The sequence below is a fragment of the Theropithecus gelada genome, chromosome 9, assembly GCF_003255815.1.
Source record: "Theropithecus gelada isolate Dixy chromosome 9, Tgel_1.0, whole genome shotgun sequence".
Classification (NCBI taxonomy): Eukaryota; Metazoa; Chordata; class Mammalia; order Primates; family Cercopithecidae; genus Theropithecus; species Theropithecus gelada.
The window spans coordinates 65,953,996-65,979,184 of record NC_037677.1 but is presented as its reverse complement, the minus strand read 5'-3'; the positions used below and the strand labels follow the sequence as shown (position 1 = coordinate 65,979,184).

The 25,189-nt window shown below is 41.7% G+C and overlaps 1 protein-coding gene across 5 annotated transcripts in view; it reads left to right on the top strand.

Annotated features, from left to right (window-relative positions):
* MYPN (myopalladin) overlaps window positions 1–25,189 on the top strand; it is a 105,085-nt gene that overhangs the window by 48,125 nt on the left and 31,771 nt on the right. For all 5 annotated transcript variants that reach the window (XM_025396635.1, XM_025396638.1, XM_025396634.1 and 2 more), the window contains 6 exons: window positions 4,295–4,436; window positions 7,575–7,598; window positions 11,434–11,550; window positions 12,028–12,400; window positions 19,441–20,031; window positions 20,702–20,840. In XM_025396635.1, the coding sequence (XP_025252420.1) occupies window positions 4,295–4,436; window positions 7,575–7,598; window positions 11,434–11,550; window positions 12,028–12,400; window positions 19,441–20,031; window positions 20,702–20,840 (1,386 nt within the window). The remainder of the gene's footprint in view (window positions 1–4,294; window positions 4,437–7,574; window positions 7,599–11,433; window positions 11,551–12,027; window positions 12,401–19,440; window positions 20,032–20,701; window positions 20,841–25,189) is intronic.

Genomic DNA, 25,189 nt, shown 5'->3' with positions numbered 1-25,189 from the left:
GTATCAAAAATACTTTCGCTCTGTTTATGCGGGGAAAACAGCACTCACACTTCTTGAGTGTGAAGGGAGGTCGATGATCAAATTAGAATCTTACTCCTATCACTGCTCCCACCCCAGCAGCAGCTGCTCTGGCAGGCTTTCAAGGCTGCAGCAGCCCTGGCCCCAGCTGCTTCAGCAGTAATTTGAAGAGTGCAAGGGGGCAGGGGAAGTGAGAATTTGAAAAAGAGCACTTCATTATATAACAGCAAAGGCAGGAAACCCTGAAATAACTGGGCCAGTAGTGGAATCCAGATTTCTGGAGTTCATGGGCCCCTCTCCCCAGTCAATCAATTCTGGAGACTTTTCTTACTCAATGATTGCATGGGGCACTTGTGACAGTCAAGAGGCAAAAGAGCTTTCAATCAAACAGTTCTTTATCGGCACAAACCACTTTGATCTAACTCCATCCTAAAGCACTGTGCACTTGCAGCATCTTCCAAGGTGCAAAATTATCAACTAATTTAAAAACAAATAAAATGGCAAAATGAACCTTGTAGCTGACATCTTTTAACCAATAAGGCAGATGCTCTTTCTCAAGGATGTCCCAGCATTATGTTTGTGGTTATAGATCTACTATGCAAGAACTATATCCTTTCAACTCACATTTATAGCAGTGGGCATGGTGCTTGGCACAAAGCAGGCACACATTTATTCTGTGACAAATAACTTCCACTTCAGGCCAGGCACGGTGGCTCACAACTGTAATTCCAGCACTCTGGGAGGTTGAGGCAGGAGGATCACTTGAGGCCAAGAGTTCGAGACCAACCTGACCAAGATGACGAAACCCTGTCTCTAACTAAAAACACAAAAATTAGCCGGGCGTGGTCGCACTCACCTATGGTCCAGCTACTTGGGAGGTTGAGGCAGGAGAATCACTTGAACCCAGGAAGTGGAGGCTGCAGTGACCTGAGATCATACCACTGCACTCCAGCCTGGGTGACAGAGCGAGACTCCGTCTCAAAAAACAAAACAAAACAAAAAAACCCTTCCATTTCAGCTAAGAAGAAATTATTATTTTCATTACTTTGTGACTTCAGAGTGTCTTTAGGAAGAATAGAGAAAAAAAGTAAAATGTCAAATGGCCATGGAAGAAGACATGCTTCCCAAGTCTCTATGTTGTCAAGTCACCCTACAAAAAATGTCCTCCCAGATGACCAGTTTAGTGATGACACACAAGATAGATTTGCACTTTGAATACTGCATACCTGAGGAAGTTGTAGATCTTTGGTTATAATGACTTTAGTCCAGATTCATAATTCCTAGAAAAGACTAACTTAATCTTTGCTAGTTGGAGACTGTTTGTCTCATTTGTTGTCAGTGAAGCTGAAATGAATATGATCAAGTCTGTACACCCCATGCCATTAGTAACAAACAGCCTAAGACCTACTGCCGTGATGAACGTGATGTCAGCTACACTATGTTCTAATAGTGTAACTGGTTTGGATCCTGATCTGTGGCAATATGAGCCAGCTCTTTCTCATGAAACTTTGTAGAAAAGCAGCTTTCAGCAATAACAACCATCATCATCCTTATAACTATGACTCTTAACAGTTTTCTAAGTGGCTTGTGAGATGACCCTCTGTTAAGAGTCATAGTTTTCATTCCTTCTTGAGGCAAACCAGTTAGAAAACCAAACCAAACACCAAAAAGGTGGTGGTGGCAGAAGGGGTTGAGTAAATGAAACAGTACATTCACAGTAGGATGAGGTCAATCTAATACGCTCTGACATGGCCTAAAGTTCAGCTCAGATGTATGAGCCAGTTCTCAATCTGCAGAGGTTACACGAAAGCCCTGCTTGAAAAGGATCTCTTTGAGAAAATATGGTGCTCACAATTTAAACCATCAGTTGGTTGTTATTCATTTGACATCAAAGGCCAAGACTTGTGTTCTATTCACGAGCCCAGCCTAGTTATGTGAGATACTACAGTGTATGGAGTGGGCCTCCTAATGTCTGTGATGGAAGCTCATTCCAGTGTGGCACATCATCAATACTCAGTAAAGGAATGAAAACTTTATTGTGTATAAGCTCCAGGAAAGTGTCTAAGTGCCATTAAAGTTTTCAATGGGTCCCAAAGCTCCCATTTGAGCACACAATTTGCTCAGAGGTCAGGGTGGAGGACATACTCACCAGTTTGCCGGGAGCACCCAAAATTCACTGATGTTTCCTGTTTTCCGTTCTTGTCATTAGTAGATGTTTCGGGAAGACAAAGAATAATTAAATTTTTCGGTCAAATAGTTCTTTATTAATTCAGAAACCACTCGGTGCTAATCCCATCCTGAATTACTTCAGCAAACAAATTTGGGACCTCAGAAAGAACAAAACACTAGCATTGAACTACAGCGCCCCCTGGCTGTCACAATTATCAATGCATAACACCCCTGCGGTGAAAGTCTCTTACGCAGCTAATGCTATGTGGTTTTCCCCAGCCCCATATTCTCCTTAGACAAATGCTATTAAGTACGATAGGACCAAGTACAGAATATCATAAGTTGTTCAGACAAGAACTGTAAAAAATAACGAAATATTTGTAACAGCGAATGACAAAAGAGAAAAAACGGTTGACTTTCCCCTTCTCTGAAGCAAGAGCCAGTATTTCCTAAAAGCAGGTCCAAAAATTGTAATAGAAAGCCATGCAGCATTTGTTGCTTACAGAGTTTTTGGAGGAAGTTTAATTATAACCTTTTTATGCTTACAGTCTTTGGGCCAAATGAAAAACAAAAATATGCCAATACATGTGCCAAAGAAGCATTTCATAATCACATGAATTGCCAACTACAGAAAAGAATGTATGGTTTTCAGCTCACAAATCATGATGAATAAGAAACTAGTTGTGAAAAAATGTGCATTTTATTATCTTCTAGAGTCTAGTATAGTATACAGTGGTATCTTACAATTCAAAGTGGTCTCCGTAAACCTTTTATTGTGGGAGTGTGGAAAAGCATTTAATGATTCCTTTGCAAATTTACAACATATTTTACAATGACATATGACTGTATGTGTGACTAGGATTTTATAAAGACTGTGATTGTTTTTATTCCGCAATGGATTAGTGAGGCTATCCTGTAAAGACCACTTAAGGAAATCAAAACGGCAAAGTGAAAATCAATTTCCAGGACTGCAGAATGTAAACAAGGCAAAGCTAGGAAGACAGAACCAGTTACTTGGGCCATATAACCCTTCCATATTATGAGCAGCCACATTCTTTTGTGGACTAATACATCACTCCTATGTTGAACACATCTAGTAGATACTCACTGCAGATTTAAAGATTATTATTATTTCTAGAAATCAAACACAACTTGGGCATTTAAGAACAGAGGTACTGAGGCCGGGTGCGGCAGCTCAAGCCTGTAATCCCAGCACTTTGGGAGGCCAAGGCGGGTGGATCGCTTGAGCCCAGAAGTTCGACACCAGACTGGGCAACATGGCAAAACCTTGTCTCTATCAAAAAAAAAAAAAAAAAAAAAATTCCGGGCGTGGTGACCTGTGCCTTTAGTCCCAACTATTCAGGAGGCTGAGGTGAGAGGATCGCTTGAGCCTGGGAGGTTGAAGCTGCAGTTAGCAATGATCACAACGCTGCACAACAGCCTGGGAAAGAGAGTGAGACCCTGTCTCAGAAAAAAAAAAACAAAAAACCCCGCCAAAAAAAAAAAAAAAAAAAAACCCAAACCAAAACAACAACAAAAAACCACCTCAAAGATACTGTATTAAAAGTAGCAACATTACTCAAAATGTCTTGCCTAATATTTAATAAATTTACTGAGCATTGATAGAGAGAGAAAGGAAAACAATAGTGAGGGAAAAGCTTTATATGGGTTCAGATGATTCTGTCTTCAAACCTACTTTCGGGATGTGAGGGCGATCTGGCTGCGACATCTGTCACCCCATTGACAGTCAGAATTAATTCAGCTGATCCGGCTGGCTATGCGGGTGTCCTCTTCCTCCCTCCCTGCTCCATGTGCATCCCTCCTGAAGCTGTGCACTCAGTGGAAGAAGATGACCATACCTGATATAGGAGGACCGGTCTTCGGTCAGGGACATAGGAGTAGCCGCGCTCCCCTGCTAGAACCTCCAAACAAGCTCTCAAAACTACTTTTGAATGCACATCCACAGAACTGAAGCTGCTAGAGATGTAGATGCTTTGGAGAAAAATCCAGATTTGGAGATGGCATCTTTTTCTAAAATTCAACGCTGGGACTAGATTACAAAAATGTGTACTTTTTGGTTCTAACTACATTCTTCTTATCATTATAGATGCTACAAAATTTGTCAGCTTCTGAGGGTCAGCTGGTTGTCTTTGAATGCAGAGTAAAAGGAGCTCCATCTCCTAAGGTTGAGTGGTATAGAGAAGGGACTTTAATAGAAGATTCTCCAGACTTTAGGATTTTACAGAAAAGTAAGTTAATTTAAATTATTTTCTGATATTTTATTTTTATGAAATTATTGTATGTACTTATTTTTATAACTTTTTAACAACTAACTAAAAATATAATCAAAAGAATAAAATAAAAAACACCTGTAGTCATACTCCTGTTAATATTTCAGTGTATGTTCTCCAAGAAATTTTCCATGCATAGTTTTTAGAGAAAATCATCATATTCTTTTTTTGTAAATTGATTATTTACTCAACATTTAATGAATGCCTTTCAATGTCAATAAACACAGAGCCTCCTTACTTTTTTTTTTTTTAGATGGAATCTCACTCTGTCACCCAGGCTGGAGTGCAGTGGTGCGATCTCGGCTCACTGCAACCTCCACCTCCTCGGTTCAAGCGATTCTCCCGCCTCAGCCTCCCCAGTAGCTGTGAATATCTACAGTTACTGCCCTGGAATAAATTTCTAGCACGAGAATTGCTGCTGTAAATTTACCTTTTTAAGGCTTTTAAAATATGTTGCCAAAATGCCACCCCAAAGGGTTGAACTAAATTTAGGATGATCACACAATTAATCAGTCGAACTGAGACCCTTTGGGGGAGTGAAAGAGGATACTATTAATAATTATGCAGGGATCCCAGGCATAAACCAGGTCTGTCCCAGTTGAACTGGGACACATGTCGCCCTAGCTATATCCTACTACAACCAACAATACATGGGAATGCCTTTCGTCTCACACCTTCACCAACAATGAGTGTTAACCATTTTATTAAAAATCTTCACTAACTTTACAGGCCAAAAATGGGAACAATTGTTTTAATCTGCACTTCACTAATTAAATCTGGGATTAAACTTTTCTTTTTCGTGTTTACTTAGGTCTTTGTATTTCTTTATTTCACATTGGGTTCTTGCTCTTTTTTATTGTAAGAATTATTTAGAAATTTACATGGTTAGTTCTTCTTTTCTTATCGCACCATGCTTTCACCTTGTCATGCAGTGCTTTCTCCTTAACCCATTTCAGCCATAAACTACATTGCAACATATTTGCTTTTAAAAAAATATGTTTTATTAACTATGTAGAACGATCTATTATAGAAAAACTTGGGAAAGAAATTTGCTAAAATGTTGGCAGTCTTTCTCTGGGCAGTGAGTCTAGGGTCGATTGTTTTACTTCCTTTTGCATTTCTGTATTTTTTTAGTTTCTCCATAATGAACATGTATAACTTTTGTTTATTTATTTTTTTTACATTGAATAATAAAAATTTTACAATTTACCATGTACAACATGATGTTTTGAAATATATATACATTGTGGAATGGCTAAGTTGAGCTAATGAACATATGTATTACCTCACACACATCATTTTTTGTGTTGAGTTACTTGCTTTTTTCTTAATCTTTTTCTGCCTATCACAAAATAGTAGTCCTTAGATCAGTGTGACATAGGAATCAGTGCTACTGTCAGGTTTTACTGGCAGTAGCAGCAACAATAATATATTCTGAATACCATTTAAACTGAGAGATGCCAGGCACAGTGGCTTATACCTGTAATCCCAGGCCTTTGGGAGGCCAAGGCAGACGGATCATTTGAGGTCAGTAGTTTGAGACCAACCTGGCCAACATGGTGAAACCCTGTTTCTACCGAAAACAAAACAAAACAAAACAAACAAACAAAAAAAACCAAAAACTCAGCCGGGTGTGGTGACATGCACCTGTAGTCCCAGCTACTCTGAAGGTTGAGGCAGGAGAATCACTTGAACCCAGGAGACAGAGTTGCAGTGAGCTGAGGTCGCGCCACTGCATTCCAGCCTGAGCAACAGAGTGAGACCTTATCTCAAAACAAAACAAAACAAAACAAACAAACAAAAAGCAAACAAACAAAAAAAAACAGAGAGAGAAAAAATCTTCAATGGGTTTACCAGTGAAGAAGATTAAAACTAAATTCAACAACTACTTTTTGAGTGTTGGCAATTCAATATCAATCAAACACCTATATTCAGTACCACCGGGGGCATTTTCATGAAGCCCAAAGAATTTTAAGGTAAGAACCTACTCCTGGCTGGGCATGGTGGCTCACACCTTTTAATCCCAGCACTTTGGGAGGCCGAGGCAGGCGGATCACGTGAGGCCAGAAGTTTGAGACCAGCCTGGCCAATATGGTGAAACCCCATCTCTACTAAAAATACAAAAATGAGCCAAGTGTGGTGACAGGCACCTGTAGTCCTAGTTACTCAGGAGCCTGAGGCAGGAGAATCACTTGAATCCAGGAGGCGGAGGTTGCAGTGAGCCAAGATCTTGCCACTGTACTCCAGCCTGGGCAACAAAGCGAGACTTTATCTCAAAAAAAAAAAAACAAAAACAAAAACAAAACAACCTACTCTTGAAAAAGCTATGATCTATCCTGAGGCTCTAATCTTAGAAACCTCAGAGCAGGAGGTATAGTGTACATTTTATTAGAATATCAGAGCCCAAAGCCAAGAACAATCTCTCAATCTTCACAAACCTTTTTCAGGTAAGGCTGAATGAGTGCCAATAAAAGCAAGTCATTTCTGAAATAGAGCTAACTCGGAAACTTCCTTGGCTAAGGTTTATGTACTCCAAGTGAAGCCCAGATTTATTTCAAGAGGAAGCAATATCATTTAACTGTTGCTGTTGGGCAAGGCGTGGTGGCTCATGCCTGTAATCCCAGCACTTTGGGAGGCTGAGGCAGGCAGATCACCTGAGGTCAGGAGTTTGAGACTAGCCTGGTCAACACAATGAAACCCTGTCTCTACTAAAAATACAAAAATGAGCCTGTCGTGGTGGCACATGCCTGTAATTCCAGCTACTTGGGAGGCTAAAGCAGGAGAATTGCTTGAACCCAGGAAGCAGAGGTTGCAGTGAGACAAGATCGTGCCATTGCACTCGAGCCTGGGCAACAAGAGTGAAACTCAGTCTCAAAAAAAAAAAAACAAAAAAAACCAGTTTTTGCTCTTTTGCTGCCTTTCTGTAATATCCATCCTACCCTGTTAAGGTCATCTTACTCAATATTGTCACATAATCTTATTGTATCACTCCTGAGTGTGCAAGAGACTGTGAAATTCTACAGGAGGCTTCTGATGAACATGTAGTTTCTCAGTAAAATAAATGCTCAGAATCTTTTACTTTTCTTTTTCTTTTAGAACCTCGATCCATGGCAGAGCCAGGTAAAGATGATTTCAACTTTAATTCATTAGTATATGAGTGATTTTATATATGTAAGAATGCATAATGAAGTTACACTGAGATGAATAAAAAGTGAAAAATAAAGTTTTAGGAAAAATACAAAAATTAGCCAGGCATGGTGGTGCATGTCTGTAATCCCAGTTACTTGGGAGGCTAAAGCAGGAGAATCGCTTGAGCTTGGGAGGTGGAGGTTGCAGTGAGCCAAGATTGTGACACTACAATCCAGCCCGGGTGACAGAACAAGCGTCTGTTCTTAAAAAAAAAAAAAGCCATCCAAATGAACTATAGCTATTATTGTAGGAGGAGAGGAGGGGACCATGTGCAAATCTGGAATATATATTTAATACCTCATATGAATGCAGTTGGTTCTTGGTCATTGAGAAGTGTTTCTTGGTTATTGAGAAGTGTTTCTTTTCCTCCATAAATGGCCACCATTTGAGCCCCCTCAAAACTAGGCAAAGCAATTTTTATAATGCTAGGTGAATTTCAGTTCCATAGCCTAGGTATTTCAAAACTTATGCATCATCAGATTTTGCAGCTTGCAGAGATTCGGTAAAATATCTGTGATGTGATTCGATTTAGTTGGGAGGATACTAAGATGAAATACAAGTGACAGTAGGCGAACTTAGAAAGTTCAAGTCACTCACAAAACAGGGCAAAAACATCCGAAGGCCCTCTCTGTGCCACCCAGAAAAATCAGATTGTATTTGCAACCCTGTTAGAGAAAGCTGGTTTGTGATCTCATTACTATAATTCTCTCTTCAGGCTGGGCATAGTGGCCCACGCCTGTAATTCCAGCACTTTGGGAGGCTGAGACGGGTGGATCACCTGAGGTTGGGAGTTCGAGACCAGCCTGGCCAACATACATACAACCCCATCTCTACTAAATTTACAAAAATTAGCCGGGCTAGGATTTTTAAGGGTTTTGGAGTGGACTGAAGAGCGGAGATCACTGGTTGGTTGAGAAGTGCAGGGTGAAGTCATGGGACGGGGAGATGAAGAAGCCATGTTCTCATTGCTGATCTCGATCCTCTGTGGGGGTCTTCAAACTAGTTGCTGGAATTCATGGTCTGAAAAAATGTCTTAAGAGATCCTTAAACAAAAGCCTTATGAGGCTGGGCACAGTAGCTCACACCTGTGATCCCAACACTTTGGTGGGAGGACCGCTTGAGCACACAAGTTAAAGACCAGCCTGGGCAATATAGTGAGACTCCCACCTCTACAAAAACTTAAAAATTAGCCAGGCATGGTGGTGTTTATGTCTGTGGTCCCAGCTACTCAGGAGGCTCAGGTGGGAGGATCACTCAAACCTGGGAGGTAGAGGCTGCAGTGAGCCGAAATTATGCCTCTACACTCCAGCCTGGGCAACAGAGCAAGACCTTGTCTCAAAAAAAATAGAAGCCTTACGATTCTAATGTGAGAAATCCTGTCTATAGAGGCTGGGCACGGTGGCTCACGCCTGTAATCCCAGCACTTTGGGAGGCCGAGGCAGGCAGATCATGATGTCAGGGGATCAAGACCATCCTGGCTGACATGGTGAAACCCCATCTCTACTTAAAAAAATCCAAAAAATTAGCCAGGCGTGGTGGCAGGTGCCTGTAGTCCCAGCTACTCGGGAGGCTGAGGCGAGAGAATGGTGTGAACCTGGGAGGCAGAGCTTGCAGTGAGCCAAGATCACGCCACTGCACTCCAGCCTGGGCGACAGAGCGAGACTCCATCTCAAAAATAAATAAATAAATAAATAAATAAATAAATAAATAAAATCCTGTCTATAGAACAATGGGGATGCAAATCAATTCTTAAATAGTCTTACGATCCTAATGTCAGAAATCCTATCTATAGGAACAAGCGGATGCAGAAGGTCAGGATCTAGTGCTGTATGACTTTAAGTGACAAAGAAAGTGGGTCAAAGTGCAGGCTGATTAACGGTTAATATTTCTGTCCCGAACCGAGCATGCAATTCTTGTCAACCCTGTGGTGATGGTTTCAATATCACACTGACTGGAATTGTGTGTCTCAACTACCACTTAACAAGAATAGAGTTAGCTTGACTGGCTTAGACCAGTCATGATTTACCACCTGAGGCTGAGAGGGGCCAGCTTTCTTCGAAACATATGACCACTCCAAGTAGAGTAGACAACACCAAAGTTCTATCAACAAGGAGGTAGGAGGAGGAAGAGTTACTGAGTAGGTACTTGCCTTGGTCCACTGTGTGCTGCTGTAACAGAATACCTGAAACTAGGTGATTTTTAATAAGGAACAGGGATTTATTTCTTACAGTTCTGGAGGCTGGAATGCCCAAGATCAAGGGGCCTGCATCTGGTGAGGGCCTTCATGCTGTGTCATTCCATGGCAGAAGGCAGAAGGGCAAGCAAGCAAGTGCACAAGAGAAGGGAGGGAGAGAGGGGGCCACTCTTACTTTCATGACGAATCCACTCCTATGATAACAACATTTATCCATTTATTAGGGCAGAGGCATCATGACGTAAACACCTCCCTTTAGGCTCCACATCCCAACACTGAAACACTGGGAATTGTTTCCAGCACATGAATATTGGGGGACACGTTCAAACAGCAATACTCAATACTGCCTGCCATGCCCCCCTGGCCAGATTTCCTAGAAATGGTCTAGTTAATTCAATTCAATTATCGTGAAGCACTGAGATGCCTGCCAAGTTTCTCCTAATGCAACTATTTTTTAATAATTTTGTTTTTAATGTCATTTCTATGGAGTGATAACTGGAGGTTTATGCTACTGTCTTATACCTCCTCTTTATTAGCTGTCAAGGAATATCTAACTTTAATAATTTTGGATGGTAGTCATGTGGTTCTATGTGGGAATCACCTCTGTAGTTATTCACAGAGGATCATTGTTCACAGTGTAACAGAGTAATCCATAAGATTTACCATAGTAATACAAAAGTAGAAATGCCGTTCACTCTTCTTTCACCCAGAATTTCAAGTTACTCTATCAGTTCATTACTACTAGTAAAGCAAAATATTTGCTGTCCAATTTTAAATTGTGGTCCTTTTTTAAAATAATCTTACTGCAAAAGTTCCCCAGGGAAATAGTGAGAGACCTAGGTTTAGAAAATGTTTTATTAGTTCTTTAATTTCACAGAAATTTCCTTTTCCTTTGACTCCTAGTTTGTTTTTGTGATTTTTAAAAAGTTTATTGTCATTCATTTCTGTTTTTGCCATCTGTACTGACGACATAAGAATAGAAGATTATCTGAGAATCCATAATATGTAACAATTTTTACAAAATCCCCTTGTCAGGTCGGGCGTGGTGGCTCACGCCTGTAATCCCAGCACTTTGGGAGGCCGAGGCAGGCAGATCACTTGAAGTCAGGAGTTCAAGACCAGCCTGTCAACATGGTGAAACCCCATCTCTACTAAAAAGACAAAAATTAGCAGGTGGCACACGCCTGTAATCCCAGCTACTTGGGAGGCTGAGGCAGGAGAATCGCTTGAACCTGGGAAGTGAAGGATGCAGTGAGCCGAGATCTTGCCACTGTCCTCCAGCCTGGGTGACAGAGCGAGACTCCGTCTATAAAAAAAAAAAAAAAAAAAAAAAAATTCCCCCTGTCAATACTAGGCCTGTCTGCATGGAGTTATTGTTTCTACATTCTTTGACTCATTTTGCCTACTAATCAGTCAATTCAATCAAATAATTGTTTTGACCAATTGTTTTCAAAGAATTAATATAACCAGCTTCTTATATTGACTTTGTAGAATCATCATCTGATACCAGTAAATTCTATAATTCTATTTTCATAATTAAGTCAGTAACCATTCTGTTTCACTGGCATATAGAGGAGATTTGCACCTTGGTCATTGCTGAGGTGTTTGCAGAAGATTCTGGGTGCTTCACATGTACTGCAAGCAACAAATATGGCACAGTGTCAAGCATTGCACAGCTGCATGTGAGAGGTAAGGACCCTTTAATGCCAGAACAGTTTAGCCTGTGACTTTGAGTGTGAATATGCAGACTTTGTGTTACCATTCCTTACTATTTTTCATACGAAGCTGGCTTGGCTCTCCCAAAAAGATTTGAATTATTGAGGAAAATGTTCTTGAACAGTGTCCAATTTTCAATTTCTTATTGCACTTACAGCCACCACCCCAGTTACCCTGCTGTCGTCATTATATTTCCTAAGAGAACATCTCCTCAATACATTTCTAAATTTCTTTCCAAAGGGGTATTTATACTTTAAATTTAGTATTTTATTTTTAATTTAATTTTTTTCCTGTATCCTTACCATTCTTTAATGCCCCGATGATGATCTGTTTTTGACAAGCATTTCCCATTCATACATTCATCTGGTGTGAACACTTTCCCATTTGTGCACATGCCCCAGTTCAGGCTTACAGTGGCTAACAACTCAGGTCCTGTTATTGTCCTTTCAGGAAATGAGGACCTCAGCAACAATGGGTCTCTTCACTCAGCCAACTCCACCACCAACCTGGCTGCTATTGAGCCACAGCCCTCCCCACCCCACTCAGAGCCTCCATCTGTGGAACAACCCCCCAAACCCAAACTCGAGGGAGTTCTGGTGAACCACAATGAGCCCCGGTCCAGCTCCAGGATTGGGCTTCGTGTGCACTTCAACCTGCCTGAAGATGACAAAGGAAGTGAAGCATCCTCCGAGGCTGGCGTGGTGACCACCAGACAGACCAGGCCCGATTCTTTCCAGGAGAGGTTCAACGGACAGGCAACAAAAATCCCAGAGCCTTCTTCCCCCGTCAAAGAGCCCCCTCCAGTTCTGGCCAAACCCAAACTGTAAGTAAAAAGTAGGATGAATAACCAGGAGCTTCTGTGATCTTTTCTTGAGTCTGATCTTAAAAATAATGGAACTCAGCTAGGCACAGTTGCTCACACCTGTAATCCTAGCACTTTGGGAGACCGAGGCAGGAGGATCGCTTGAGCCCAGGAATTTGAGACCAGCCTGGGAAAAATAGTGAGACCCCTGTCTCTAAAAGAAAAAATTTAAAGTAAAAAAATTAGCAGGCATGGTGGTGCATAGTTATAGTCCTAGCTACTTGGGAGACAGAGGCAGGAGGATCACTTGAGTCTAGGAGTTTCAGGCTACAGTGAGCTGTGATTGTGCCACTGTACCCCAGCCTGGGTGACAGAGCAAGACTTGTCCAGGAAAAAAAAAAGATGGAACCAAAAAGGGGAATTCCCAAATGAGAAAATACACATTAAATGTTTTGCCAAATGTACATCCTTACATCAGTAGAAGCATACTATCACTATTATCCTTAATTAATATTCTACCTCCAAGCAATGTTGCACTTAAACTAATTCAGAAACATTTGTCTGACATTCTGACATTAGAGGCCCCAGGTAAAGCACTTCTGTGCTTCTCTTATAAAGATGTTTTTTGTGTCTAATCGTCTTTACAGTCTGTAATTTCATCCTTATATTTCTCATTTCTGCTTCAATTTAAGCTTCTGTAGTCATTATAGAAAAGCTATTTAGTATTTGTTAGATAGTTCCTAGCCGCTGCTGGATAAATATAGTAGGATAAAGAAGTGGTCATGATTTTCTGACTCAACTCAGGAGCCTACTGTGGTTGTTGCTCTGACTCTCTAGAAAGCCATGTTGCAATCAGCGCCGGGTGCGGTGGCTCACGCCTGTAATCCCAGCACTTTGGGAGGCCGAGGCGGGCAGATCACAAGATCAGGAGATCGAGACCATCCTGGCTAACATAGTGAAACCCCGTCTCTACTAAAAATACAAAAAAATTAGCCCGGCATGGTGGTGGGCGCCTGTAGTCCCAGCTACTCGGGAGGCTGAGGCAGGAGAATGGCATGAACCCAAGAGGTGGAGCTTGCAGTGAGCCGAGATCGCACCACTGCACTCCAGCCTGGGTGACAGAGCGAGACTCGGTCTCAAAAAAAAAAAAGAAAAAGAAAGCCGTGTTGCAATGTTCAAAATGTCCATCCACAACATAGCAAATATAGGGCATGATATTGCTATTATTTCCCGTTTCATCCACACATCAAATTCATAAAAAATTGTTTCTAATTACAAAAACCTTTAAATATCAACATCAAAATCTACAGCACCAGTGCACCCACTGTGGGTTGCTCATCACCATGAGATGTTCACTGGAAGCCATTCGTGTTTAGTTTATATTCTTCTCATCACTGTATGTGGCAAAATTCTGGACATAAGATTCAATGTTGTGAAACATGCCTCTAAGCAAGTCACATCCAGAAATGTCTCAGTCCCCTCAAAGTCCTGTCAGTCACAGGAAACAGGAATCCACTTAAAGTAAAAAGAGGGGAAGAGGTTACTGCAGGGATAGAGGCAGAAATTGGTAAGCCAAACACAACCAAGCCCTGCAGGAGAAGAACTAGAGTGGTGGGAGCTGGGCCTCTTCACCTGTCATCTCAGGATCACAGGTCAGTCCAGCCTCTGTCTGCTGGAGCTTGTGCGGCTGATTCACCCTCCATCTACGTGAGCATCTCCTTGTTTCCTCTTTACTTATCTGGTCCATTCTTCTCTCTTTGAAGACCCATCAGTTCATAAGTGGCCCATCATGGCCATGTCCCCATTCCACATCATAATCTGTGTCAAGTACCACTGTTAACTAAATCAGTCTCAGCAGTTCAACTCCCAATTCTAGTTGGTCCAGGCTGGTCAGGTGACCTCCTGCCCCCTCCCCCAGTACACTCAACTGTTAGAGGATTTATGTTTGGAAGAAACTGTAGGTGGGAGAAGTTCTCAGAGAAGGGAGTTACAGGGAACAGGTAACCCCAAACAACCTCCTGGGGAATTGCCTCCTTTGTAGGACTGTCTCTTCCCCAGTAACAGTTTTAGGGGCCGTTATACAGTATGATGGAAAAATAAAATTCTGCCAACATATTTAAAGAGGTTTATTCTAAGTCAATATGAGTGACTACGACCCAGGGAAACACAGTCTCCAGAGGTCCAGAGAAAGTGCACTTAAGGCAGTCAGGTTGCAGTTTGGTTTTATGCATTTCAGGAAGACAAGAATTACAGGTAAAATCATAAATCAATACAAGAAGATAAACATTGGTTTGGCCCCAAAAGGCAGGACATCTCAAAGCAGGGACTTACCAGTCATAGGTGGGGCTGGGGATTCTGTGGTTGGCAATTGAAAGAGTTAAGTTTTGTCTGAAAACTTGGAGTCAGTAGAAAGGAATGTTTAAGTTAAAATAAGGGAGTCTGCTGTTTGTCATGTGATGCCATGCCAGAGTCGGGATGAAAAGAAAACCACCATACACTGGGTCAAAAAGGCATGTTTCAAATTAGCCAGGTGTGGTGGCGTGTGCCTTTAATCCCAGCTACTCAGGAGGCTGAGGTGAGAGAATTGCTTGAACGCAGGAGGCAGAGGTTGCAATGAACTGAGATTGTGCCATTGCACTCCAGCCTGGGTGACAAAATGAAATTTTTTTTAAAAAAAAAAAAAAAAAAAAAAAAAAAAAAAGACCTGTTTCATGAGATTGGCTCTGGCTTGTTTTGGAAGTGACTTTCCCTAGGTCCCTTAGGATAGGATTTGAGCATGGAAAAAGGTCAGAGTTCAGTCCTCAGGTATGTCAGTTAGGATTAAGTTGAGCTTCATGTTGCAGACAACCCAAACTAACAGGGTTTAAATAGTTGAGGGTTTATTTTCTCTCATATAAAGAAAGTAGACAGGGAATCTGGGGCTATGAATCTTTGTTCCATGGTCATTAAGAATCCAGTCTCCTTCTGTCTTTCTGCTCTGCCGTCCCAAACACTGGCTTTTTCTCCAGGTCCCCTCATGGTCCAAGACAGCTGATGGTGGTCAAGTCATCACATCTACAAAGTGCTGGGATTACAGGTGTGAGCCACTCCACCTAGACATCACTCTTGATGTTAGAATCTCTTCTAAGGAGACTTCTTAGAGGTTTCAACCAAAATCTTCTGCTTCTGCCTCTTTGGCCAGAATTTAGGCAGATGGGACACTAGTTGCAAAGGAGGTTGGAAGTACAGTCTTTAGCTGCACATATTGCCACCATAAACAAAATCGGGTTCTTTTACAAGGGGGGAATTAAGTAGACAGCAGTGTCTGCCACATGAGACTTCCAATTAACATAAGACGTCTCTCTAATAAATCATGTAGTGACACCCTCTAGAAACATAGCTCTCGGCACTATGTAATTCTTTAATATTCTTTGTCTTCCTTAAGTTTTCTCTTGTGTATATATATGTTTACATTAGTATAGATATGAATATATATATTCACCGCACTCACACATACACACACCCTTTGTAAGTCTACATGCCTACAACATTTTCTTACTAGTTTTAACCTCATTGGTTTAACCTCACACATTTTGCATTAAAATATATTGACTCAGTCTTCTCAAGGATACAATTTTCTGCTTGTTCCTTCAATTTGCTATTCATTTGGAAAATAGAGATAAAGTAGATTTTAAAATTGCAACAGAAAGGGAAGCTGTCATTTTTAAACCTTGTATCATCAAAGCCTGACTTTGAAATTTCAGATTGAATATTAAGCTGTCTAGAGCAGTGATTCCTTATCCTGTCCACACTCTAGAATAAAATTTGGAGCTTTAAAAAAATATTTATGCCTTCCATCTCAATTGAATCAGATTATTTTAATGTGCAGCCAGTTTGGAAACCACTGGTCTAGAGTTAGAGAAATAACCCCGGCTGGGCACAGTGGCTCACGTCTGTAATCCCAGCACTTTAGGAGGCTAAGGCAGGTGGATAACTTGAGGTCAGGAGTTCTAGACTACCCTGGCCAACATGGTGAAACCCCATCTCTACTAAAAACGCAAAAATTAGCCAGGCATAGTGGCGCGTGCCTGTCATCCCAGCTACTCAGGTGGCTGAGGCAGAAGAATCATTTGAACGTAGGAGGCAGAGGTTGCAGTGAACTGAGATTATGCCACTGCACTCCAGCCTGGGTGACAGAGCAAGATTCTGTCTCAAAAAGAGATAAAAAAGAAAAAGAAAGAAATAACCCTGAGTTGCAACTCTTCCCCACTCCCTACCACCCACCCGCTACACCCAGGAAAACACAATAATTAACATTTAAAAGTGAGATAAATGTCAGACAAAAGTCTGAATGTACTAGGAAAGCCTATGCTTTGGGGCCAAGTGTTTCTTTAGGGCAGCGGTTCTCAGTCCTGGATGATTGAGAATCACCTGGGGCCTTGTGGTAGGCAGACCCGCCACATCAGCATCACCTGGAAGCTTGGTTGGAATGCAGACTCCCAGGCCCCACCCCACACCTGCCGAATCAGAAACTCTAGGGATGGGGGCCAGAAACCTATGTTTTAACAGGCCCTCCAGAGGATTCTGAGGCCCAGTAAAGTTTGAGAATGACTGACCTACATTTGAAAAGATAATAATAACTGTCTGAATTCCATTGCAGGTAAATTAACTGAGCAGGTGCCTAAATCAGCAAGGTTCATTTGTCTTTTACAGTCTCCAGGTGATTCAAATGTGCAACCAGCACAGTGACTGCTGCTAAAACCATAGCAGATTTACTCAGAACTAGTTTTCCAAGTCAGTGAAGCACTGGCAAATGTTTAATGACTGACAGGGGAGAGAAAGCCCTGATTTTTAGCATTTGCGCCAATTTCAATCTACTAAGAGAAAGTCATCGAATGGGTGGTTGAAATGAGATGTGTACTATCTGTTCTTCAAAGCCAGTGAACTGGCTCCAGCACACACTGCCAGAAATTGTCGTTGCCAAAACTGTTTTCAAAAGCACTTGATACAGTATCTCAAGTTTGTTGTCTGGCATTTTATCTTAGGAATTCAAAATCCTTAATAATTTCTTTTGTATTCCTTATAATGCAGGAATCAACTTTTAATGTGTCCCAAAAGCAACACATATTTCCAAAGAACATAAAACCGGCCAGGCGCAGTGGCGCATGCCTGTAATTCTAGCAATTTGGGAGGCCAAGGCGGGCAAATTGCTTGAGCTCAGGTGTTTGAGACCAGCCTGGGCAACATGACGAGACCCCCAACTCTACAAAAAATACAAAAATTGGCGGGGCCAGGAGGTGCGCACCTGTGGTCCCAGCTACTTGGGACGCTAAGGCAGGAGGATCACTTGAACTCAGGAGGTCGGGGCTACAGTGAGCCGTGATTGTGCCACCGCACTCCAGTCTAGGTGACAGAGTAAGACTGCCTAAAATAATTAAATAAATAAAAATAAAATGAAGATCATATAATTAGTGGTCCTGAAGCACTGTGATCCCACATATGGGTCTTCCTGTGGTTACTCATTCAAGAGTAGATTCTCCTAAACATCAAAGTTTGGCAGCCTTAATGACTTTATGCATATATGATTTTAAGACATTTTCATTACACTTTGTTAAAAAAGAACTCTTTCGTGAAGAGAAATTTAATAGACCACTGAATTCAACAGACCATTGAATTCAACGGACCATTAAGGCAAATCATGTGATGCCTCTGTGACTCAGGTTCTGTAAATGGAGAAACTGTTTCCAGTTTGATCTTTCTCCTTTTAGGAACCATAAAAGTCTAAGGCAAGGTTTATAATCAGGGTGAGCATATAATCATCATTCAAATTAGGACATTTCTGAGAGTGAAAGTGAGTTCTATTAATAATGATGTCAGGGCCGGGCACGGTGGCTCGCGCCTGTGATCCTACCAGTTTGGGAGTCCAAGACGGGCAGATCATTTGAGGTCAGGAGTTCAAGACCAGTCTAGCTAAAATGGTGAAACCCTGTCTCTACTAAAAATACAAAATTTAGCCGGGCATGGTGGCAGACACCTGTGGTCCCAGCTACTTGGGAGGCTGAAGCACAAGAATCGCTCGAACCCAGGAGGCAGAGGTTGCAGTAAGCCGAGATCGCACCACTGCACTCCAGCCTGGGCAACAGAGTAAGACTCTGTCTCAAAACCAAAACCAAAAACAAAAACAAAAATAATGATGCCAGGAAAAGATGTTAAACCAGGACCTTCCTGAATGTGTCGGGACATATGGTCACCTTATCTATAAAGGTTTGTTATCACAAGAGAATGAGAAACCCCTCTGAGACACATCTGGCTTCTTTGTTAAGGTCTGCTCTAAAACAAGGCAGAGTGGAGAATACAGCATATTCTTATGGAGAATTCAGCCCTTTTCAGTAACTCACACTTGTGTGTAGCTCAGTGCCTTCTGTTCTCCAGCTGGGATACTTTCCGCTGGTCATCAGAACTTTGAGCACTGCCTACAAGAGAAACATTGTCTCTGTTTCTCTTTTCCAATTTATAAACTCTTTGTTGCACAACTCAAAGGTCACAATACAAAGAATACAGTGTCAATGATGCCCTTGGAAAGAAGGAAAGACAAACTCACCAATTATTGGTCAGCTGATTCTTGCCACTCTGGTTGTGTGTTCTTTATTAGGATCAAGTTATTTTATTTTATTTTATTTATTTATTGAGACAGGTCTCACTCTGTCACCAAGGCTGGAGTGCGGTGGCACGATCAGGACTCACTGCAATCTCCGCCTCCAGGCTCAAGCCTGGGATCTCAAGTGATCTTCCTGGGATCCTCCTGGGATCGCTGAAGCAATCCCTCCACCTCGGCCTCATATATATATATATAATTTTTTTTTTGTAGAGACAGAGTTTTACCACGTTGCCCAGGCTGGTCTCAAACTCCTGGACTCAAGTGATCCCCCTGTCTCCGCCTCCCAAAGTGCCAGGATTACAGGCATGAGCCACCGTGCCCCGCCTATCATCAAGTTATAAACAGTCTATCTGTACATTGTTTGAAAGGTGAGGCCAATAATAACACATTTCCTTCTCTCTCTCCACCCTTGTTTTGTGTACAGTGATTCCACTCAGTTACAACAGCTTCATAACCAAGTCTTACTGGAACAACACCAGTTGCAAAACCCATCTCCTTCATCTCCTAAGGAGTTTCCTTTCAACATGAGTGTTTTGAACTCCACTGCTCCCCCAGCGGTGACAACATCCAGTAAGCAGGTGAAGGCTCCTTCATCACAGACGTTCAGCTTGGCCCGGCCGAAGCATTTCTTCCCCTCCACGAACACCACCGCAGCAACCGTGGCCCCTTCCAGCTCTCCGGTGTTCACTTTGAGCAGCACTCCTCAAACTATTCAGAGGACAGTGAGCAAAGAAAGCCTCTTAGTGTCTCACCCCTCCATGCAAACCAAATCTCCAGGAGGGCTTTCCATCCAAAATGAGCCACCCCCACCAGGCCCAACAGAGCCAACACCACCACCACTCACATTTTCCATCCCCAGCGGAAACCAGTTTCAGCCCCGCTGTGTGTCCCCAACTCCTGTCTCTCCTACCAGCCGGATTCAGAACCCCGTGGCTTTTCTCAGCTCTGTTCTGCCTTCTCTCCCTTCCATCCCACCCACAAATGCCATGGGGCTGCCTAGAAGTGCACCATCCATGTAAGTGTCATTGAGGTTTCTTGATGTAAGATGCTAGTTAAGAGGCGATATGTGCGTTGAATAGCTTGATCTGGGACAGGGCTCTCATTTTGTGGATTCCTAAATAATCTTATTCTCTTAGACACAGAATGGATGTGGAACACTTCAGGACAAAGGAGATGATTACTTTGAATGATTATTAATAATTAAAATATCAGGCTAGGTGTGGTAGCTCATGCCTGTAATCTCAGCACTTTGGGAGGCCGAGGAAGGTGCATCACTTGAGGTCTGGTGTTTGACAGCAGCCTAGGCAACAAGGTGAAACCCCCGTCTCTAGGAGAAACACAAAAAATTAGCTGGGCGTGTTGGTGCACGCCTGTAATCCCCGCTACTCAGGAGGCTGAGGCAGAAGAATCATTGAACCCAAGAGGCAGAGGTTGCAGTGAGCCGAGATCGTACCACTGCACTCCAGCCTGGGTGGCAGAGTGAGACTCTGTTTCAAAAAAAATTTTGTTTTAATTAAAATACCAAAAAGACGTTTACAAATACTGATTCTCTGCACAGGGCTTAATTCCCTAAGTGCCTAATGACTGCTGGTTTCTGGTTGTCACTTCAACCAGTCTGATTTCTAGGCCTTTTCACCCTGGCCAGTGCTTTTCATGGGTGTGTCGGGTGTGGATTTATCTTACAGGCCGTCCCAGGGATTAGTGAAGAAAAATACAAAGTCTCCTCAACCAGTGAATGATGATCACATTCGTGAAACTAAGAACGCGGTGATTCGAGACTTGGGGAAAAAAATAAATTTCAGTGATGTCAGACCAAACCAGCAGGTAAGATTGTTGGATTCAGAAGGTTTATTGAAATTTTATTGTAAGGAATATAATTTTGCTTGATTCAGTGCTCGGATACTCAGGTAACCTCAGTGAGGCTGATGTTGCAGCTCAGATGGTAGAGCACAGACTAACCAAAGAAATCTGCCTGTGTGGATCTGCAGTTCTTAATTCTCCCAGTAGTTAATTCAGTTTACTTGTTTACATGTATTTACCTAGAATAGGATATATTAAAGAAGAGAGTAAACAATCTATTGTGCATCCCAGCAATCCTCAGCTCAGTTTACAATCTAAAGTTTTTTGAGACAGGTCTCACTCTGTCACCCAGGCTGGGGTGCAGTGGTACGATCATGGCTCACTGCAACCTTGACCTCCCGGGCTCAAGCGATCCTCTTGCCTTAGCCCACACTGAGACTACCTTACCCCATTGTAGCTGAGACTACAGGCCCAGCCAATTTTCTAATTTTTTGAAGAGACAGGGGTCTTGCCATGTTGCCCAGCCTTGTCTCAAACTCCTGGGCTCAAGCAATCCTGCCTTGGCCTTCCAAAGTGCTGGAATTACAGGCGTAAGACACCACACCCAGCCTATGACCTAGACTTTAAGGAACTCTGGGGTTCTAAGTTATCTAATCTTCAATCTAATGTGCTTAAAAGTTTGGTCACCAGTACCTCTCAATCCTTATATTAGGTTGAATCATGTGAAATAGCCATTAGACAATTTCCTGTGGTTCAACCTGTACAACTCTTTGCTTTCTAGTAAATGCTTACACCAAAGGAAAGAGAGGAAAGCCACCTGCGAGCATCATTCAAACAAAAGAGAGATAGACTGAACATGTTCTGATTTGAGGCATTTATTTTTGCTTTTGAGAATCAAATGGTTATTTTTAATGCAGGTTTACATTTTAATAATCTAACTCTTGGTTTATTTCCCAAGATGGGAACTGACAAAAATACAACAAAATTTCCGTCAATACAATATGCCAAATATTGTGGAATTTGTGAACTCTTAGAAACAAAGTTCCCGATTTCCCGGAGCACATGCTGTTTTCCTTAGTGTTTCTGTTTCTTACTTCCAGTGGAGCCATGGATATACAGTAATTTGCAATTGTGTTATATATTAAGCAATTTATACTGAGTGGATTCTTTTGAAAATGTGGTGCTTAAAACCTTTTAAAAATTCACTTAAAATTATTAAGGGGAATATTTAAACTTGCCATAACTGAGTATACTTTTCATTGATTATTTCACCAAATTTCATCTATTTCTGGGAGGCAAATACCAACGCCACCTATTCTTCTCTTCCATCTTCTAGACAGAGAAACTAAGGCACAGGCTCAATAGTGCAACTGGAACTAGAGCTGTGGTTTCCAGAATACTCTCACATTTTCCCTGAAATGCTGCAGCGTTTTCAGTTTTATGAGAACAGTTACCTTCAAGCCCTATAAATGTTGCTCTATCTAATGCAGATTTGTTTTCCTATAATACTGTCACCACACTTGTGGTTGTTAATCCTTCTAAGTCATTGTAATCATAGCTGTATTCAGCCTATGTCTTTTACAACTGGGAGAGCGAGCAATTAGAGCCTTGTAAAAACAATGCTAGCTCAGTACATACGCTGTTTGATTTTACTTTTATAGTTACTCTGTAGGTAGATCCAGGATACCCCATTGCCCAACTCAGGGGAAAGAAGGGTTTTTCTCTTAGTTACCTGACATGTGTGTACCTGTAAACATGAAATTCCACAAGTTGAGTGCCATAAATCCAGTGGAAATCTCTCTTAAACCTCCATCATGAATTAACTTCTGGACTAATCGCAGGAACTAGAAAAGTCTCTAAAAGCATCTCAACACACTCATCTGAATATTTGTGACATGTGTCATTCTTCTGAGAATTATTATTCTGAGAGTTATTACAGTTGGTTAATTACAGAATTGATCTTAGACTACATTCCATGCCATGGATAATGAAATCCAAGCTGCATAAATGAAATTTGGGAAACTAGGAGCTGTCTGAAATGGAGTGCTTGCATTTGGATGGCAGATGTTGACTCTGAGGAAGTTTTGGGAAATAAAATGATGATCGTATTATATTGTTTTATCCATTGCTGCCTTGGGAAATGATAGTAAAAACGTCGTGAAGAACTGTCTAAAATATACTGTGACCCACGCTAGTGAAGTTAAGAAAGTCAGCTTAGGAAAGTGTAAAAACATTAGACAAGCAGAGAAAAACTATGAAGAGACACCTGTGTATTGATCTAGGCCTGCGTCTGGGGTCACAGGCGTGAAAACAATCTATGTTCTTACTCCCATATCAGCCTACACACATGGGAAGGGGTTGCAAATGATTCCTTCGGAAGAGTATGCATTTGTTTTGCTTTGAAAATTTTTAGGTCCAGAAAGCTGGGTTCTCTTGCCCTATTTTAGTTCTGAGTAAATAAAGAATAAACTGTCCTAGAACATTTGCATGATCTAGCATTAACACATTGTGCAGAGCATGAAAATAAATCAGAAGTCCAAGTCCTTGAACAATGAATACTATTGACTATAACCAATTTTCTCCCCAGAACTCAGATTTATAAATTATGCTTTAAAATGGTTTTCCTTTGATGTATCTCCTGCTTTGTGTTTCTCTGTTGTGATAGTTCAGTCTTTGCCCTTTAACTCATCTCATATATTTACAATTAGCAAGTAACATTTGTTGATTCTTAGAACCTTGTGAAATGAGAAGGTGCCATCCTTTCAGAGGCTCATATTTATTAAAATTTTTAGCTTTCTAAACTTACAACCAAGTGTCTTTGAGTTGGGGATAAGCCAAGAGAAAGGTTTCCTTATTTCTAGATTTTAGGCTGCATCGTTTCCTATTTTGAAGAGTACCATTCATCACCAGTGGATCTTGACGGGACATCGATAAAACCTAAATGGTTTAGGTTAGAGTGGTGAATCTAAAAAGTCAAAGGAATCCAGGATCACGGCCGGGCATGGTGGCTCAAGCCTGTAATCCTAGCACTTTGGAAGGCCGAGACAGGCGGATCACTTGAGATCAGGAATTCAAGACCAGCCTGGCCAACAGTGAAACCCTGTCTCTACTAAACATACAAAAATTAGATGGGTGTGGTGGTGGGTGCCTGTAGTCCCAACTACTTGGGAGGCTGAGGCAGGAAAATCACTTGAACCCAGGAGGTGGGGGTTTCAGTGAGCCAAGATCGTGCCACTGAGCTCCAGTCTGGGTGACAGAGCAAGACTGTGCCTCAAAAATAAAAAAATTTAAAAAAAGGAATCCAGGATCGCAAAGCATAATGCAGCTTTCATGACAAATGATTTTAATTCATACATGACTTAGCATGAAGCTCTGCACCCAGTAAGTATTTGTTGACTAGCTATGTTGATTGATTGTTAATTTCTAATCTCCATTTCCCACCCCTCTACCCCCAGCTAATGTCTTATTCCAGCTTTCCTCCTTCACCTCATTTCTCTGGAAACTTTCCCATCTCTTTATTTGGTCCTCTCACACCCCCTGCTTTTTATTATTATTATTATTATCATTATTATTATTATTATTTCTTTTAAACTATCTGCAGTTTCCAGATACTGCCCGATGTGACAGAGGGAAAAAAATAAGTACCTAATTTTTGTTCTGCCTTTTGTTCCTCTAATCTCCTTCTAAGCTGTTCTGTCAGATCTTCTATTTAAGTCTTTCCTCTTTCATCTCTTACCATGAATTCTTTATGACAATCCTCTTTTGTGAGCCATGAATAGTCATGCCATTCATTCCCTTTCTAACAAGAATTTCACATTGGCCTTACATTCTACTTTGTAAGGCCACTGGCTTTATGCTGCCCACTTTGGGCATTGCAGGACCCTGGCGGCTGGGATAGTGAAGTGTCTCTGTATCCTCTGCCATGGACCCACATAGAAGGCAGCAGTCAGAAGCTCCCTGGGGGCTCAGATTGGGAGGTGTCTTGTTCATTGCTGCATCCCTGTCATGCATGGTGCAGAGTAGGTGCTCAGTGAACATTGCTGGATCAATCCCAGCTATCGATTTACATTAGTTTCAGATAAGGTAGTACAACTGTTAACCAAGTAGAAAAGTTTGGATTTGTTGCAAATCTATGGAAAATAGTTCACTTGACTATATAGATTCTGATTATACCTCATTATGGATACTACCCATTATGGTAACAATCCAACTTAATCAGCTGATTTTAAAAGATGAAAACTTTTTTATTTTTTTGAGACAGGGTATCACTCTGTCACCCAGGCTGGAGTGCAGTGGTGCGATCTCCACTCATTGCAGTCTTGACCTCCCGGGCTCAAGTGATTCTCCCACCTCAGCCCCACCCCCAGTGGCTG